The sequence below is a fragment of the Seriola dumerili genome, unplaced genomic scaffold (assembly GCF_002260705.1).
Source record: "Seriola dumerili isolate Sdu_G_001 unplaced genomic scaffold, Sdu_1.0 BDQW01000074.1, whole genome shotgun sequence".
Classification (NCBI taxonomy): domain Eukaryota; kingdom Metazoa; phylum Chordata; class Actinopteri; order Carangiformes; family Carangidae; genus Seriola; species Seriola dumerili.
Genome location: NW_019174329.1, coordinates 427,422 through 446,794, shown reverse-complemented (window position 1 = coordinate 446,794; position 19,373 = coordinate 427,422). Strand labels below are relative to the sequence as shown.

The 19,373-nt window shown below is 40.7% G+C and overlaps 1 protein-coding gene across 7 annotated transcripts in view; it reads left to right on the top strand.

Moving 5' to 3' along the window:
* Positions 1 to 609: 609 nt before the first annotated feature.
* The window catches only part of fnbp1 (formin binding protein 1), a 60,249-nt gene continuing 41,485 nt past the window's right edge, over positions 610 to 19,373 (top strand). For 6 of the 7 annotated variants that reach the window (XM_022744021.1, XM_022744026.1, XM_022744024.1 and 3 more), the window contains exons 1-2: positions 17,139 to 17,238; positions 18,072 to 18,187. In XM_022744021.1, the coding sequence (XP_022599742.1) occupies positions 17,197 to 17,238; positions 18,072 to 18,187 (158 nt within the window). In that variant the 5' untranslated portion in view covers positions 17,139 to 17,196. Of the gene's footprint in view, positions 814 to 17,138; positions 17,239 to 18,071; positions 18,188 to 19,373 lie in introns of those variants that run through there. The other variant, XM_022744022.1, reaches the window with a different exon arrangement.

The following is a 19,373-nucleotide window of genomic DNA, read 5'->3' as shown; positions in this document are numbered from 1 at the left end:
TCAGATCCTTATCTGAACATAGCAACCAGTGGCTGTTATGATGCTGTTTACCACCAGTTCAGATCAACAGATTATTTTCTGATTCTTGGTGCATCAAAGTTTCTAAAGTCTGCACCTTCAACGCAACATCCTGTGTGCAAAGTGGAAGCTTGTGGCTGTTGTGCGGCAAGTGTTACATAAATTTAAAGTGTTGTCAGAGAGAGAGAGCGAGACAGAGAGAAGGAGAGAGCTAAAGACAAAAAAAAAGAGTAAGGTTGGTTGCTCAGAGGTTAGTATCAAACCCTCTGGGGCTGTTCAATGAAGCATCTGCCATGGGTTGTGACCTTTTTGAACCACCCACCACCGCCCTAAGTTCCTCCAGCATTCAAGCCACATTACAAAAAAAGGGGTAGTGAGTGAGAAGAGATATTGATAGAAAGGCTTTATTGGACAGCCCTGCAGGGACACCCCCCCCCCACACACACACCACCACCACCACCACCACCCTTTTTCTTCTAGCCAGTGCGCGCGCAAGAGCAGCTGTCAGTGGGTTGAGGCGGGTGCCCGCGCGCTGCATATAGCGAGACTATCCTGTTTGGAGATTACGCTGCAGCTCATGGCCATCTTGTATCAGACAGGATGAGACTGTGAAAAAAAAAAAAACTACGAGCATAGAAGCGTGTTTTTTTTTTCATCATACGGCCGTTGACAGGCGAACACCACAAAAGGCATAAATCACGTCTGCCGCTCTGTGTACTAAAAACACCTCATACGAGTTGTGGATTATTCCGAGGACATCGTACTGAAACCATGAGCTGGGGGTCAGAGCTATGGGTAAGTATCAGTGCACTTGTAATGTTTGTTAACGGGTTTTTTTTTTCCGTTATTGAGCCTCGGTGGACATAACGGTTCTCAGATAAAATAAACCTGCGCGTGACGAGGCGAGGCGCAGTGGCTCCATTTTTCTTTTGCCGCTAAAAAACGACGTTTTGTTATGCGCAGCTTTGTGGATGTTCAGCCCCAGTGATGTTAGCCAACAGGGGGCTAATTTGTAGCGGTAATCACCGAAGCTTATGTGCCGTCGCTCTCATGTCGGGCAACGTTGATTTGTGATTTATTCCCCCGTCGATATCAGTGTAACACGGCGTTGTTAGCAAGGACGGGGTATCATTGAAAACCCGCAGCTAGCTCAACATCCATTTTAGTTTACCTTGGAGAATTTCAAACCACGCTTTGCACACACACCCCCTCACCATATAACATAGCTGTTCTTGCAGTGCCAAGCTGTTGAGGCTGTGTGTTCATGTTGCAGTGACACTTGTCTTTTGTAATGTGTAACAAACTGGTACATTAAAGTAGATGAGAGATGTAGAGTAAGTAGATGAGGACGTCAAGTTCTCTAATGTATCTGCACTCAAAAGGGTACTGAAGCACTGCTGTTAAATTACAAGCCGAAGCTAAGACTATATGGTTAACTGGTTAAGAAATACTAATATAACTAGACAATTAGCTTGGTAATTTTACTTCGGATGTACAGTAGGCCTCTTTGTCATCACCGTGAGAAAAATTAGACCTAATTTTAGGACCAAAATCTTGCATCATTTTTTATTTTATTCACAACTGCCCAAATCTGGGGCGAATAAACTGTTTGCATCCACAAAGATAAATGTGTAATAGGTTTTTGTAAGATTTGAGCATAAATTGCATTTCATTTGACCTAGTAACTAGAACCTGTAGTGTTTAATCCTCCATAAATGATATATTCGGTAATAGGTTACCTTATATATCTTATTAATGTTTGATTTAATTAATCAGGCAACCAAAACCTCCACTCTTTGTGAGTAGCACTTGAAGACAAAGTAGAAGCCCAGTGACCTTACTACAATAAATTCCTGTGCTATGATGTCACTTTAAAAAAAAAATTCCAGTTAAATTCCCTTTACTCACCCAGTAGTAGTTCTTATCAAGCCAGCCACTGTATCAATGGTATTTCCCCATATTCAGACAAATACTCACACATTTAGACAGTGTGTTGTAAACTACAGTATGGTAATGATGAAGATTACAGGACTGTGTCAAACTATTTTTACAACTTGATAATAAGCAGTTGTGGTGAGTGCCGTTCCTGCTGTCAGGGTTTTTGTTTCAATGGCTCATGTTGTTATTTTGTTGTGGAAGTGATCCACTGGGAAAAAGCAGTCACTGTCTGTGTGCTGACAAACAGCCTGGTGGAGGTGTTAGCTTGTTGTTGCACATTCTGAATGAATGGTGGTATTTTCAGTACATGTGTATTTGTGTGTCAGTGCAAACGTGCAAGAGCTTGTAAGTTACAACATGGGGTTGGCATTTGAACCTGCAGGAAGGGTCAGATTTAATTTTTTAAAACTCATGTTGCACTCCTTATGCTGAAAGTATACTGCACCAAACAGCAGTTTTTTTTACATGGGTTGTGCTATTTAATGAATATCTCAATATATTGAATTTGATTTTGATCCAAACACCACTGATTCTGCACAGCACCTGATCACAATAATTGCAGTGTAGAGCACTTTTTCTCTCTGATAAAACTGCAGTCTAAAGTCAATATTTTGAGTTAGAGTTGTTGCTCCTCTGTCAAGCAGCAAAGAGGTCTGGAGATAGTTGAATCAGGGATGTGTTTTCCTTTCTATGAAAAAATGGTGGGGGAGGCACTACCCTGAATTCTCCAGTAATATACCTGGTCCAAAGTTCACAGCAAAAACACACTAGTACACATTCTTTGTGTTTTCCCAGTGATGTCAGTGTAGCTTTACTTTACTAGTGCAATGCTTGACCGAGAAACACCACTGCCCAGGTAGTCATGCAAAGCAAACACAGCCTGGAGGTACTTGACGGGCTTTCATGTGTAGCTTAAGTCTGGAAAACGTTTGCAACTTTTTTAAACAGAGGCTGAGCTTTTGCAGAGAATAATGTATCACAACCAGATGCATGCTTCTTTTTTTCCCTTTAGTAGGCTGAATGGAATCCAGACACTTGTTTCTTTAATCTTAGTCGCTGCTATAGGACAGCAGCCGTTCAGCAGAACTCTGCAGGTGGCTGTTGCCACTGGAGATTGTGCACAATTTGTTTTCTTGTTGTCCAAAACCAGATCAAACAGAAAAACATATAGTGAGACCAGCACTGTGGTAGCACCCACACCTTTATGCAGAGCAAGAGCAGGGTGTTGTGGGTGAGGCTATACAGGTACCTTTAGTAGTTGTTCAACTAAGTTATTTCCACTTAGCAAATTAATCTGCCAGTTATTTCCTTGATAAATTGATTTGATCTATGAAATGTAGAAAAAATAGTGCATAAAATGCTCATCACAGTTATCCAGATTCTTTAAATACCCGTTTTGTCCAGTTCACAGTCCTAAGCCCAAAGACATGGAGCAAAACGTCAGATTTGAGAAGCTGAAATCAATAAATGTTTAGCAATTAACAGATTACCATAATGTTTTCTAAGTAAAATTCAAGTCAACACTAACTATTCTGGATTCCTTTTATATTACTTTTAAAGGACAGATTTTGGACTTGAAATTCATTTTTACAGTGCATATGATGATCACTGTCTTTTAGGTTAATTATCTAAAAAAAAATGAGATGGTGTAATATGACAGATGAAGCATGAGGCACCACATGCAGCACACATTTTGTCATGCTCATCCTGTTGTTCCTCGCTGTGAACAGGAAAGTAAATGATATTTCAGTAAGTCGCCGGGTTTCTCAACTACTCACAAACATGACTGCTGCGGTGTGGTAATAAAAGCAAGCCATGTTGTGATCTTCCTCCCCATTACCGTTTCATGAAGTTAATAGCATGGAATTGAAATTTTGTCACGACAGAAGACGAGACTGTTGAGTCTGAGCAGAGCTGAATCAAATTATATTGATTAAGTAGCTTACTTGATTGGATATAGTGAATTTGGGGCAGGCTAGGGCTGGAAAAGAGTGATCACATTCAGACAAACTAACAGGGTAAATAAATAAGCAGAGATGAGTGGGGTGGACCGCTATTGTTTAGGCTTCGTGAGTCACTATGAGCAAAGCGCCACAGTCAGACTCCAAAATGTTGAATGCCTTTGGTGTAACATCATAGCGCTGATTATAGTCTTCACTGTGTTCTTAAAGACAGACTCTGGGAATGTTTGCCTCCATGAAAATAATGACCATCAGTGTCCTGTCCTTGTAACAATACCAACAAGTCACCAACAGAAGTGTTTAAAAAATGACATTACATTTTGACAAAGTTGGGTTTACAGAGGAATGAAATGTACTGTAGAACAGTTGTTTTCTTTTTGGGGATGAAGTAAATGGATCATGTGTCACATGCATGCACAGCAAAGACCCCAAACCCCCACCACAAGAGGCATTATGTGCAAACTCAACCAGGAAAAAGGAAGTTGAATGTGGTCAAACATGTGACTGTTTCTCAGTGGAACAGAGAAAAAGTGAAATTGTAAATGACTATTATACCAAACTATAGAGGCATTGCATTCTTAATAACCGCTCTAAATCAAGATGCATGTGATTCTGATGAAAGAGAGACCGCAACATCTCACAAGTATTTACTTTTGGGGTGCCGGATGTCAGAGGTAGAACATGCAGTAAGCAGCAGAGGTGCCGCTAACCAGGCCAGACTAGTCTGGTGAAAGAAGATCAAATAGACAGGTGGTTGTACTACACACACACACATAGCATTCACAGACTAAATACCAGCAAAAAAATCAATTGTAAGTATCTGGCTTTACATTAAACTGACTACAGCTTTCTACTATTACACACCTTGAACGTTTCACTTCTCTCGTGTGGTTAATTTGGGAACTGTATGTAAAGTACGTTTCTCACAGTTCCATGCAGGAGTTCACTAACCCTCCATAGGTTGTAGGATGCAAACGCGCCTTTTTCTGTGAAAAAAATTACCGTTGAGGCAACATGGACAAGGTCGAAACTCTTCTCAAAGAGCAGCAGCTTAAGGTGAGTTGAAATGCACAGGTCTCATCAGAATTGGACTGAACCTATTTTGACAGTTGTTCAAATTGTGCGTTATTTTGTTTATTCAGTGTCAGCTGAGGCGTGAATATCTGTCGTCTTTCCGTCAGGGACAGCTTTGGAGAAAAAGTCTTTCGTTTGTGTATTCTTTTTTAATTGTAGGCAGGCACACGCCTACAATGCCCTAATGCCCTAATGTAATTGAGAAGGGAAAGTGGTATTGTCTGGAGAGGCCTTGTAAATGGCACTTGTTTTCTCTCATGCCGTTAAGTGGTGCTCCAGACTTCGCCAGAGGGCGGCAGACAGAAATGTTCCATCAAAACCTCATGGTCTTGTTTGTGTGGATTTCAGTCATGCATTCATGGCAGTGGAGATATCAGGGCGGATCTCCTGGTGGTTAGAGTTCCTCAGTGTTGTTCTGCTGTTGCATCTCATCTTGAATCAGACTCCCCCAGGGTCAGGCCTTCATCCCCTGCTGCTCACTTGACATTCAGACCACTTCCAGGGCTGAAACCTGAGCCAGTATGTTTCCTTCTGTCTGTCTGTTGAAGTCAGGGTGGGGTGGGGAGGTGAGAGACTGAAACCTTTGGCAGACTACAACAGACATCGATGCACCCCCCACATTAAATCTTATACTCATCACCACCCACCTGCTGACTCAGTGAAACCACCCAGAGCCCATTTTCTCTTCACCTCTTTCTTTGAGCCCCTGTGACGGTAAAATAGAGATGAATGGATCCACATTTGATCTGAAGGCCCGAGACTGCACCCTGGGGAGTAAAGAGCAGAAAGAAAGGAGTGGGAGAGGGGGAAGGTGATGGGGTATTCAAACAGAGTAGGTTCACATTGACTATTATAGGATATGCAGATGAATTGCAATAAAGATCAATTAATCAGTAATCTGTTAAAGCAAAAATACCAACCTTTCGATAGTTTCAGCTTCTTAAATCTAACGATCTAAAGTTTGCTGCTTTTTATTGTCTTAACTTCATAGTAAATTGAATATCTTTGGGTTTGGAGTTGGGTTGGCAAGACAAACAGGATATTTGGAGACACTCTAGTAAATTGTAACAGGGATTTATTTGCTATTTTTCATGTTTTATTGACCAAACGATTGAGTGAAATATTCTGAGTGTGTAGGGCGTTTTCTGACCACGAGAGTAGCCCTTCCGCTTTCTCAAAACTTGTCATCTTGTCGATGAAAAGGTGACTCAGTCCTTCCCACCACACTCTTCTGCTGCAGCCTCTCATTTTTAGGCACTGGCTCTTCTGTTATTTGTAAATTCAGCCTCTAATCAGTGCTGCGACAGTGGAAATTATGCTGCCGATGGGCCTCAGTCACATGAGCTCTGACATATTGTCACCTAAGCCTCACAGCCCTCCATGTCCTCTGAGTTACTGCTGTGTTGTACTACATACTGTTCGTGTCATTTGTTCTTCAGGCTGTGACAGCATTGAGTTTCCCTCAGTGGAGTAATGGAGTAACACTAGCTCAGAGATTGACATGTTACTGCATTGTTGGCTGTTTTATGGCTGTTCAGGGAGGAGGATGCAATTTTTATGCAGCCTCTCCTTCTTAAACTACTGTGTCCCTCATTATAGGCAAAACAGTGTAGCCTATAAACAAGTATTAATGGCAGAGATAGCATCAGAAGTATTCAGCTACTGAAAAGTAAGGACAAAGAAGTGTCACTTGATGAAAAACAAAAAATATACACTAATTTGATAACATTGCAGTTCATTTTGTAAAAGAGAAATTGCACTTTAGGGCTCAGTCTTCAACATATGTAACAAATAACAACATGAAATACTGTATTTCCTGGTTTGAAACAAGCTCATCTCTACATAACAAATGAGCAGGAAACATCCAAGTATGCTTTGAGGGGAAAAAAAGAAAAGTTGTGTTAAGGCTGAATGCAAAGAGAATTTTTTATTTTCTTTTATTTGCACAGGTTCTTCCTATGGAGTCTCTTTTTATTAGCCCCAAAGAGCAAATGGATGTGACAGCACAGATGTTTACTGCAGCTACCTAGCTAGCAAGTGTGTGTGCTAAAGCGCTAAAGATGCTAGTGTAAATTTTATTGGTTCTGTTATTTCAGTTCTCCATCTGTGCTCTTGTGATTATGAAGCTAGGGCATGGTTCTGAGGCCAAGACACAGTGGGTTTGCTGCCTTTGTGACAGCAGCGATCTGTTATTTTACTTCCTGAAAAACATACCAGATGTGGTCGAAAGACATGGTCGGTACCACGTGAAGCTTTTTAACAGTTTTTTTTAATTTTATTTTTTTATGGCTGCTTAATGTGAAATGAGTCAGAGCCATAATGAAAACTGGCTCATGCAGCCATGCAGTTAATGCACAGTGGTCTCCCACTGCTTAAAGATATTTTAACTGTGTGAGGCAGGTCCAGCATTTACTGCAGCCCACTCATGCATATCTTTACATTTTCTCCTTTGCTGTGTTTTTGTTTTATTGTTTTTGACAGATGTTAATGGATATTTGCTGTGAATGTGGTTGTTCAATGTCTCTTAGCTTAGTTTTTTCTCATTTAGGGAAAGAATTAGCCTCACATTTTTGTAATTTTTGAGAGGCTGCATGAGCTTAAGAAGGCCTTCTGATGAGATCATTGTGTTGCAGTTTGTAGGATGCTGTATCTTATTTATTTATTTATTTTTTGCTCTAGCTTGAATATCGAGCTTAATTTAGGAATTATTTTTATAGGCCAGGATGTGGGACAATTAATGTGCATGATGCCAGACAGAGAGGGTGGAGGTCATTGATTGTATTAGAAATGGTCTTAGCAGTAAATGATATTTGAAATGATATCCATCACTTCCTCCAGTGAGGCCTGGCTACATTCAATAACAAACACAGCCTTTCTCACAAGTGTAATAAGTTTGCATGTCAAGTGTATTAAACGTCCAAAGACATCTGAGTCGCTCCAAGATGAGTAACCTTCTTGTTGTGTCAGGGTGACTCTTAAGCAGTGCCATCTTTACTCATATCCTGAGATGAGGGACATCAGGGTGGAGTGAAAGTGCTGCAACACAATTCAGAGAAACTGCCTGAAATGCTGTTGGTGCTGCCTGCACAAAAACGACCAACCACAGCGGCTATTGGTTTAACAGTGTGTGTCACACTCTCATGACACTGTGATGCAGTATCTAAGATAAATGAGATAAATTAAGTGGGTAAATACAGCAACACAGAGTACCACACTCTCACTTATTTGGGGAAGAAAACAAGTGGTGTGAGACTCAAAAGAGAAATGCAATACATGGTTGGCACATATAGCCGGATGGGTCTTACTACAGTATGACTTGAACTACAAGGAAGCAATTTGACTCTTGTCATTTGAAGCTAAGTCATTAAGCTGTGGCTGGAGTGAGTAAAGAGCCACTGCAAGAAGAGAAGCCTTACATGACGCTGACAGAAAAAGAATCAGACTGATCTATTTATGAACTGAAACTGTGTGAGCAAGACATGCACCTCCAGTGTTAAGTATGAAACCCATGAAATACAAATATGTTAAATCTAGTCTCTCATTTCCTACCATCACGTTTGCCAACAGAGTTAATTATAAGCTAGTGATGTTTGTGTTTTTTTTTTCTAAATTCCACAAGATCCATGAGCACTGTGATTAGCTTGAAAGACCGACACCTATTGGCAAAGAAGTATAGTAATCACAAAGGTACCATTTTGACCAACTGCAAAGGAACATATACTTATTATGTTCTTCGGGGGGAAATGAGCACATGAGACATGTCATGGCAGCACATAGCATGAGTGCCTTGGCATTAGATTCACCTGAGCCATGTATAGCATCTACTGTATACTGTTAGGTGGCAGCTGAGCAGGGCTGTCATTTACAGTAACACTGAAGTCAGGGTTAACCAGGGGTCACATTGGCCGAATAGTTTCCATCATTACTGACTGAAGTTTTTTTTAAACAAATGATGGAAAAATCATTTTGACAGATTAGACCACTGAGGCAGAACTACCTTAATGTGTTACTTGTCAGTAACACTGATACCAATACATCTGCGATAAGCTTTATCTGCTGAAAGTGACACATTTTGGTAAATTAAAGGCCACTTAAACTTTTAACTTAAATTTACAAACAGTCACCATGTCAGTAAATGGCATTGTACTGATAAGGATTCATCTGACCATCAATATCCCACTTGCTTCAACTGCCCATATCCATACAATGTTATCAAGCTTATGGGTTAAGAAACGGCCTATTAGGGATGGGACTCAACTGAAGCCAGTAGCTTGCAGTTAGGTATAGGTTAGGTCATTAGGTTATTGCGGGTTTCTCATTTTCTAAAGTTCAAAGATTTTTCCCCAGTTCCAAACAAAGTGTTGTATAAGAATTAAAGAGCTTTATCCTCCAAAAAGAACAAAAACAGCTCAACAGGAACAATGGCTGGTGTGTGTTTAGTGGCCTAGCAGGATTAGTCCTCAGAACAGCCCATTGGATGGTGAAGGTAGTTAAGAGGGAGGTTCAGTAATCTGATTAATAACAGCGTCATTTAATCAAGTTCTCTGCTGCTTACAACATTTCTGTTGTTCCATCTCATTGCACCTTCTGTTCTACCAGGATATAGGATGTGTTCGGATCCAGTCTTTGCATTACTATACGTAGGATCTGTTAACTGTTGACACCGCTCTGCTCGACCATCACTTCTTCCACCATACGATATCCCTCTGAGATGGATTAACTTCATCCTGGGCTCTTTTTTTTTTGTCTACTTCACAAAAGCATGACCATGTTGCGCAGAAAAAGTGAGTTTTTTGTTTTCCTGGACAGCGTTCGCTCTGTGAAACCAGAAAAGGAAAAGGAAAAGGAAGAGGAGAAGGAGGAGAATGAGCTCAGTCCGTATGAAGAGTATCTAAAGGTGCTGCTGCAGATGAAAGTGACCAGTGATGTAAGTGAGCGGAGAAGGAAAACAATTCTTGCAGTTATACTTTCCATTCAAACGAACAGTATCATCACGTTCACACAACCGTGAGTTTTCACTTTGTAAAATCGAAAACTCATTACGTGCCATCTTATTTACTTTACGAGGGGGCACAGCCTTAAAAAATGCAGCTGTAAAAGTTTCTGTCCATGAATGAGTTGACTATGACTCACAACTGAGAGGAGGCAATTTCCTGTTCCTTAACTGGCATAAGAAAAGGGTCGGCATTTCTAATGGAGTCAGCTGATTACTCATACATGATACTGCTCATGACTCTTAACTGACATGGACAGAGGGAGGGTGGTTGAATAGCAACCTGCACAAAGTACAGAGCAGAGCAGCACAGAGAAGAACGCAGAAGAATGATACACGTGTGCATACACCAACACACATTCTTAAATTTCAGGCAGGCAGAGGCGTTGTTTCTATAAATATCTACATGGCATGCAAAACAAGAGCTGCTACTCGTACGGTCATCCACTGCCCCAAACAGCTGTTCATATTCTGCAGGAAGTTTGTGAGTCTGTACATGTGGATGTGGTATTTGCCTGTGGACATGTGTGTCTGTTTAGTTCCTTCAGAGGAGTGTTCTGCATATCACCAGGCAGTTGGAGACTGATCCTGGATGGTGAAAGTGACAATCTCTTTGCAAATGTCAGTGCAGTTATTAGTGTTTGAGTTGTGTTCAGCAAAATTGCATCCACTCCTTAATAAACATATGAAAAACAAATACTAAAATCAAACTTTAAAAAAACTTAATCACATGCATCAAGATAGATTCATTTGCTGCGTGAGCCATGAGGAATTCATTTGTTGGGTATCCTCATTTATCGTAGGTGGGAAAGAGGGAAGATGAGTCTGTTTCAACCTTTAATAACCTGAAGTGAAATAGCTGAGGGCAGCTATTCAGCGGTCCATCACATGATCATCAGTCCTTTTGTTTACGTGTGTGCACGTGCGTTTTTCTGTGTGTTTGAATCTACTGTCTCTTTTCCTGTGACTCGTCTCTGACACAGGGGTTACTCCGGGCTATGGCGGCATTGTTCCGCCCTGCTTTCTTGGACAAAGCCCGGTGTGTGTCCGAGAGAGGGTTTGGCATCTCCCCCAAATATTTGTTCTTGCTGCTCGATGCCCACCAACGCGAGATACAGTGAAGCGCTGCATTGACTGGCAGATTTCAGTGGTTCTGCTTTACTGAACACACGGTTTCTCTGGTGTGTCCTGTCTGATATGGTCTGTACATGGAGCTTTGGATGATCACTAAAAGAGCAAGCCCAGAACATTAGACATTTTCCACCTCTTTGCTTCATTTGTCAAGGACGGGCAAGTCTTGCTTAAACAATTGGGCCATTTATTCGTATCCGAATTGTCAGGACACTCACAGACTAATGAACACTTCTGGATGAATGCAGTTTCTTTGTCACCTTTCTTATTCAAATGCAGTTTGGGGTTCGTCAGCTAACTAGATGCCTAAAATAGCTCGTTGTTGTTTACCGTAAAAATTCTAGACAAGCCTATAAAAACCAACTTCAGCCATTGTTTCTGAGACTAAAGAGAAAAGATCAGACTAAATAGGCGTAGGCTTGAGTATGACACAGTCGGCATTTTCATCATAGTTAATGACACAACTTTTTCTTGTAACTCTAGCAATTACTGGTATGTACTCCAGGTCAGTACATGTTCTATGTGGAGAGAAGTCCAGGTCAGCAGGAAAGAAGGAGGCTCCTCCACTGAGCAGTTTGATAGGGATTAGATGTTTTCAGCACAAGTCCACCCCCCACCCCACTGCAACCTAGCCTACTGTCCTTGCTCAGCACATTGAACCAATAAAAAAGACAAAAGAATCCATAGGCCTCTTGTCCCATTGTCCTCCCTCCAGCAGAACATCTGTCCCCTCAGCCTTTGCGGATTACCCCCCTACTCTGGCGTGACGTCTGCTTTTCTTTGTCTCAGTGGGTTTCCTGTCGGGAGCTACATTTCATATCGTCACCACTGACACAATCTGAAAGCTTGAAGCTAAGGTTGGAAAGTATGACACTTAATAATCATTATTTTGATTAAAGGAAAGGCCACAAATGCAGTTTCTGTCAGTTATATGATTGGGGTCAAGTGACAGCTGCAAAAGAAAGGATATCAAATTTCTGATTACAAACTAAGTTGCAGCCATCTTTAAGTTGGGAAAATTTATTTCAGAAACTTTGTACTGTATGTATCAGATGGTTTTTGTGGGGTTTTTTTGTTTCAAGTGTGTGTGTGTGGCGTGATGGCTCACTCACATCTGCATTTACATCTTTTTAACATATTTGCCAGTGATTTCCTTTTCCTGTTATCTGTTCATTCCCCTCAGTCGACCAATGAAACAGCTTAGTAATTTTCTCCTCTCTTGTGTTTTTAAATGTGTATTGATTTTTCTGTAATCATCAGAGCAGCAAATCAACCTCTGCGGAGGTAAGGTGGTATGGTTGTAATAAAACAAGGAAGTGTCCCCGGGAGCATTTGCTCAGAGGTTTTAAAACGGTGCTTTCACCAACCTTGTCTTAAAGTCGTTCTGCTATTATCTCTGATCCTTTGTGTGAAGCAGCCTCAACTCTGGATCTGTGTGTTTTTGAAGTTCTTGATCTCGTTATCTTACCATATTCTTCTTTGAAAAAAGAGATGACCACATCAAGTGGTTTTTATTTTGTGCTGTCTGCGTTCCTGAATGCTCACGAATCCACGAATCATCAATCAACATGTTCTCAGGTTTTACAGGTGCATTGTTATCTGAAACCCATATGTCTGTTGAAAATTTTCAGCCAGGTCACAGAAGTGTTCTACCATGTGCTCAGTTTATTACAAACTTTGTTTTTCTTTGGTATCTACTGGAGAGAAAAAAAAAAAAAAAAATCAACAGCAGTACCATGAGAGCTACTATGTCAGATGTGTTTTTGTCATTATCTTAAATATCATCCTTAGGCATTTTCTCATAGAAGATCATATTCTCTGTAATCAATCATTTCTTCACTTTAACTCCTGCTGACATTGAAGGAGTGTTATTACTCGGTACTGCCCTCTGTGGTAGAAAGAAGAATAACAGAAGGCCAGATGACAGTTTACCTACTTTTACTGTGCAACCCGGATATGTATTTGGTGTCATGCATCATTACAGTTTACTGACGGTGAAGATTACACAGACTCTTAAGGGTACTTTTGTATTTCATGTCCTCCATCATACTGGATAAGCTATAAATAGAAAGCAAGTTATAAGCATTTAATTTCATACTATGAAAACAAAAAACAAAACCCTGATAAAAGCCTGAAGACCTGCTGTATGAACAAAAATTGAGTTTGCTTTTGTCACCACATCATAGTTTGTGTAATAAGAATCTAGAATAATACATGAACGTATCCCAGCCATTGTGTGAAGTTGCAGAATTTCCCAACTCTTAAATCAGCCTAATACTCAGCATCCCAGCTAAAGTCTAAATATTAAAGTTGTAATCTGGTGGACCAGCTCTCAATGACTGCAACCTCTTGTTCTATTACTCCTTGCAAGGATCATTTTTTTATGAACAATCATGATGTGCACAAATCATGTTGTGTTTCATGCTTCTGCACTGTAAAAGCCTCTATGTTTTACCCGTTGGTGGATGTTCTGTTTGCATAAGCAGTAACTTCATACGGCTCTGACATGGTGCAAAGAGAGTGAATCATAAACAGTGAGGCTGTAAGGGAAAACTGTGCTGGATTAAATGCTGCATAGTTTTCCTGTGATTCCTTTGTGCTTTGGTAGTTCAGTCTGATTCCAGGTAGGAACGGCAGACTCCGCCTGTGCCAATAAAAACTACTTTATAAAGTGGTAATTAGTGAATGTAAATACTGGCTATTGCAGGAAAATGCTGACCATAAATAGTATCAAATAGAGTTTGATATAATGAAAATCTTAAGGATTAACATTGATTATACATTGATTTTTGACTGCAGAGTTTTCATCAGCTTTTCCTGTTGCCAGTTTTCAGAGTTTGTTCTCTACCAGGAATGTGCTTCATTGAAAAGAAGCAGCAGGTTTGTTGTTAAGATTCAGCAAAACCATCAGCCAGATGTGTTTCTACTTCATCAGTGTTGCAGATAGAGAAAAAAGAGAAACCCCACCTTGTGTTGTGGGGATGCAGGTCAATGGGTCCTCTGTGTGGTTGAGATCAAGAGATCTGATCTGGAGTGGTAGCTAAATAATGTGCATTAGTTCAGATTAACTGGAGGTCCAGTACACTAAACTGCACCATAATCCCCATCACCAGTTGGGAAGGGCTGGAGGTCAGGAGGCTGATCCTTAAACAAGCATCTATTTGTTTTGTTTTTTTCTGCAAATGGCCAACCTACATTATATTTAGTAACGGCTAAGTGTCTCCTTTGTTCTCAGTTTGAACCTGTTTCCCATTTCCTGGATAATAAAAAATATTTATCTTAGTAGTTTTATTTATTTTTCTTCATGCACTACCACAATAGTACATACATGGGAGTGAACAGGATTACGTCCTGAAATAACAAGCAGAGTGGGGCTGGTTCGTCTCCTGAAGGGATCCCCCACTTATTCCCTCCTGCAGGAGCAAGGTCAGGTGTCACAGGCTGCAGGAGGAGAGCAGCAGTTACTCGTATTTGTTCACACAGGAGGAAGTTTTACAAAAATTAATGTGCAGGTTTGACTTTGAGTTGAGTCACTCTTCAGCCAACTGTGACAGGATGATAGGCACTGTGTAATTTGCATGCAGCACACACACACAAACACACACATTAACTTGAGTAACTGGAAAGGGGATTCGTTTTACACAGTTAGTCAAATTTCTGAATCTTTTCCTACTGAAAATATTTTTACCAAAACAAGAATGGTCACATGAACTGTCCTTGGCATCCTGCTGCTTTATAGTTTCCACTGGAGTAATAACAGAAAAAAAGCAGATGGAATGAATGGAAAGTGATTTTTGTCTTCACCTCTGCCTTTGGTTTGGAAAAATTAAAGCCAGAAGTGCAGCTAGAAATGTTGAAGAGCTACAAATATGATTTCATTTCTTTTAGAAGTCATCTTTATATTTGAACCTCTAATCATTACGTTCATCATTTCGACCTAGAAATTATGGTTTGTTAAAGCTGCAACTTATTATTTCCAATATCTATTAATCTGATGATTATTTGTATAATTAATACTTAACAGGGAATTTTTGCATGAAAAAAGTAACTTAAATATCAAAATGGTTGCTGGTTGTCTGTCAATTGACTAATCATTTCATCCGTTAAGTTTTTTGTTTTCCATCCGTCTCTTTAACTCTTCATGCCGGTGTGTTTTTCTTTTATTTACATACAGATTTGTGTCATTTTATCTCCTTTTATGTTCAGACAAATGTACAAAAATGCATGAGGAAAGACTCTTTACAAGCTGGAATGAGACAGAGTAGAGGAGTCTATAAATCTGACATAGTTTCCCATAATATGTTGTTTTCTTCGATATGCCCCTCACTCAGATTCATAATTTATTAACTTGCTCTCTCTCTCTCTTGTTGTTGGGGAATATCTTTGTTTATGAATTTTCCATTTTACTTGAGCAACTAACTCTTCTGTCCTATCTGATATTAAAGATTCATACGCTCAGAATGACTCATCATATTGCAGATTTTAATATTCATACTATTGTTTTATTTTATATATAAATTAAATTAGGGGGAAACAGAGTTTATGAGGCCCCAGCAGCATGGACTAGACCCCTTCCAAATTTAATCCCCTCCCATGTAATCCCGCCTCTTCTGTCATTTTTGTTCCTTTCAAGCCCCCTCCCTCTGTTTTTCTGCTCTCTCTCTCTCTGTGTCTCTCTCACTGTCCTTCTCTCCCATCCCACTTATTCCACCTTACGCCTGATGGAGCATTAAGCCTTTATGCTGTGGGCAGCCGTGGCCTCAGCCTCAGAGTGGTGTGTGTCTGTGTGTGAGTGTGTGAGTGTGAGTGAGCCAGTGCTGCATTGGCTTCCTCCTCTGCTCTCTGGGATTCTTGCCTCTTCCAGACATTCGGGAATTACTTGCTGCAACTGCACAGTTTCTTTGTTATAGTGTGGGAGTGGGGTCAGCGGACATTGTTCCCAACCCAGCCTCGCTCTCACACTTGCTCTGCTCTGGATACCTGGGAAATGGTCTTGTGGATGCCTCCACTAACATAACCTCAGCCTTTTGTTGTGCTGCTTTGGAGGCGAGTTGGATGTACATTTACCACATTTGGATATTTCACAAGGGTACACATTCCTCGTCGAGACACACTGGATAAGATGGTGCCCCTGCAAAAAAGGGTAATCTGAGTTATGAGTGTGAAGGAGTGTGTGTCAGAGAGAGAGAGAGAGAGAGAGGAGGGTTTCATGTGCTTGTTGTTGTGGCTGACATGACGTGGGCTGATTATTGTGTCTTTTCTTCCGAGAGTGGTTGAGGTCTAGTGATAATGAAGCGAATGCAGTTTGATTACTTTAATTGGCACATGGGCCTGGGAGTGAGCATGCTCTTGGGCTTTAGAGGGGAAGGGGAAACTTGTTGTAGAAACAAGAAAAAGGTAGGTGTCTGAGGGCAGAGAAAAACAAAGACGAGAAGTTGTCTCATTATTTCACTGAAATGTGTGTGAATTGTTTGGTTTTATCTTGTCATTCCTCTCTCGAGTGGCCTTTTGATGAGTGATTGCTCATTGAAACTGACTAACAATGCAGACTGGAAAGCCCCCTCCCCAGCCCCCCCCAGCCCCTACCCCTCACACAATCTAATCACTCCCTATTGTTTTCCTTGATTATTTCAATCGGAAGTTTTTTGAGAATGCTGTTTTAAAGGTGTTAAAGAGATTTTTTCATCACACTTTATATGACATAATGTGGCTTCACTAAAGCTACAATTTTTAGCAAAATCAAATTTTAACAAAAAAAAAAAAAAGAAAAGATGAAGATCTCTCAAATTGCTGCACCACTGTGAAAGGCTATAGTGTAACTTTTCATCGCCACAACCGCTTCCTGTGTCTTTGATGTGAAAATGCTTTTAGTGCAGAGATGCCTAAAGCAGATGAGTAGGAAGCAACTTGAATACCACTTGCTCGATCTCTTTTTGTGATGCAGGCGAGTAATAGACATGCTTAAAGCGGCTGTAGAGCCCACTGCATGGTTTGCTCAGAGAATCAGGCGAAACTTTAGCGTGCTGACACTTCACAAACTCCGTGTGTCGTGCCAGAGGAACTATTAACTGGACTCCAGACATGGTAGAGGAGAGGATGGGGAACTGTTGGAGCTACACCAAGGTCATTTTTTTTTTTTTTTTTTTTTTTTTTTTTTTTTGGTTCATCTTTAAAATGATACTAACTCTGTGTAAGACAATCATTTAAAAGTAACTGTATGCTTGTCAGTAAATCTTAGGTAGGTAGGTGTGTATGTGTGTGTGAGAGGTAATTGATGTCCCAGATGAAACGCTGTCTTTTCTGAACTGCTGAAATTCAAGGCATTACCTCAGCCAACCAGTGGCTAATTTTTTCCTCACAAGTCATGAGCAAATCATGAATAATGAGTTCAGCCTGAACAGCTGTGTTTGGTTATCAGTAGTGCAGGGCAGTTAGGTCCTATTTTTTGTACTATGAACCACAATAGGCTTCAGTGACAGACCTCAGTGTAAAAAGAAATGAAGGATGTCAAGAGAAATCTGTCAGCTGTCACATCGGCAGATCATCTTATGATCATGGAGTGGACAGTCACAGTCAAAGGCCAGGAACCGAAAATTTGAAGGTGTTGAAATGTCTGTACTGCAGCTAAGAGAGTGGGTCACATGCTTGTGCCGGACGATGACTGAGAATAAACACACTACAATATTTCGATGACAAATGAAGCACAAAGCTGAAGTTGAATTTTCAGATGCTAATTAGAATCTATGTCGGTGTAATCCTCAAATACCAAGATGGATACTTGGTAGTATTTGATGAAAACTGGGGTCAACTATGTGCAATAGGTCATACAGTATACATATACTACTCAAAGTCCTCATCAAGTTGATTTAATCTGTGATGAGTTGGGTGATGATGACAGATTGCTATCTCTCTTGCACTTGACTGATTTAATCATTACGTCTCCTCTTTTTCTGCAGGATCAGTTTGACAACTTGGAGAAGCATACACAGTGGGGGATCGAGTTTGTGGAGAAGTACACCAAATTTGTCAAGGAGCGATCAGAGATTGAAACCAGCTATGCAAAACAAATTAGGTGAGTACTCCAGCTGACCTGTGATCCATATTTGGGGTTGCAGTGCAGTAGGGTGGCCGTTTTCCATCCAGATGGCTTAGATAAAGAAATCCCCCTCTACAGCAGAATTTGACCGACTCAAGTGTCCTTGAAACAAGAGACTGGATCCTTACCAGCTCATTATGCCGCTGACCCTGACCTCTGACCTCTCTCTGGAGCGGGAGACTGAAACAGGAATTTCCATATGGGACATAGTGCGTTATATTTATATTAATATTTTAAAAAAAAATAAAATAAATCAGATTTTCATAGTAGCACTGTTATTTTTCTGCAGGGAAGCAGAACAGCTTTATGCAAGTGTAGAGTTAGATAAACAAGCAGAAGAGGATGTCTGCCCCCCCCCCCCCATCCTTTTTTGGTCTGTGAAGAATCTGTGTGTGTCTGCCACTCTTTCGTGCATGCATGCTGTCTGCTGTTGTTGCTGGATTCTGCTACAGGGAAGAGGAAGTCAGGTTGTGGGGGGATGGGGTGGAGCTTGTGTTTCCATAGAGACCAGTAGGTATCAGCATTATCAACCCCAGGTCTGACCCAGATTTTTTTTTTCCTCCAACCACAAGTGTCTGCTCCACCCCCTCCATTTCTGGTGCAGTCACTGATTTTTTTTTTTTTTTAAGGGCAGCGATGAGCATGAGCATGAGCACTCCTGCATTGAGAGGATCCATCTCCTAAGGCCCCCAGCATCCCAACACAGTGGGAGACACCACCAAATCCACAATCCCTATCTTTAAAGAGGCCTGGCAATATGGCTAATGCCCTAAGTATTGACCCCAACCCCCCATTTCACAGCAACTAGCCAATACCAATCAAGCATTCACATAGCAAAGACCAAGTAACAGATCCTCTGCAGACAGCACCACTCCTCTTTTTGAGAATCAGATCATCTTGAGATAATTGGACTAGCTGCCTGTGTTTACATGCGTGCGTTATCCTCATACCCCTGCACCCATCAACTTTTCACTTAAAGACACAATATATCAAACAGAGATATATATTTTTCCAACAAATACTGTGTTATATTTGTGGATATCCCGTAACTTTGTTCTATTTTTTTTTTAAAACTGCATTTATTCACTTGTGAATAATTCTTATTTTTATCCAAAAAAAAAAAAAACTGAAAAGCCAAGATAAAGCAGTGTTTTTAACAAAT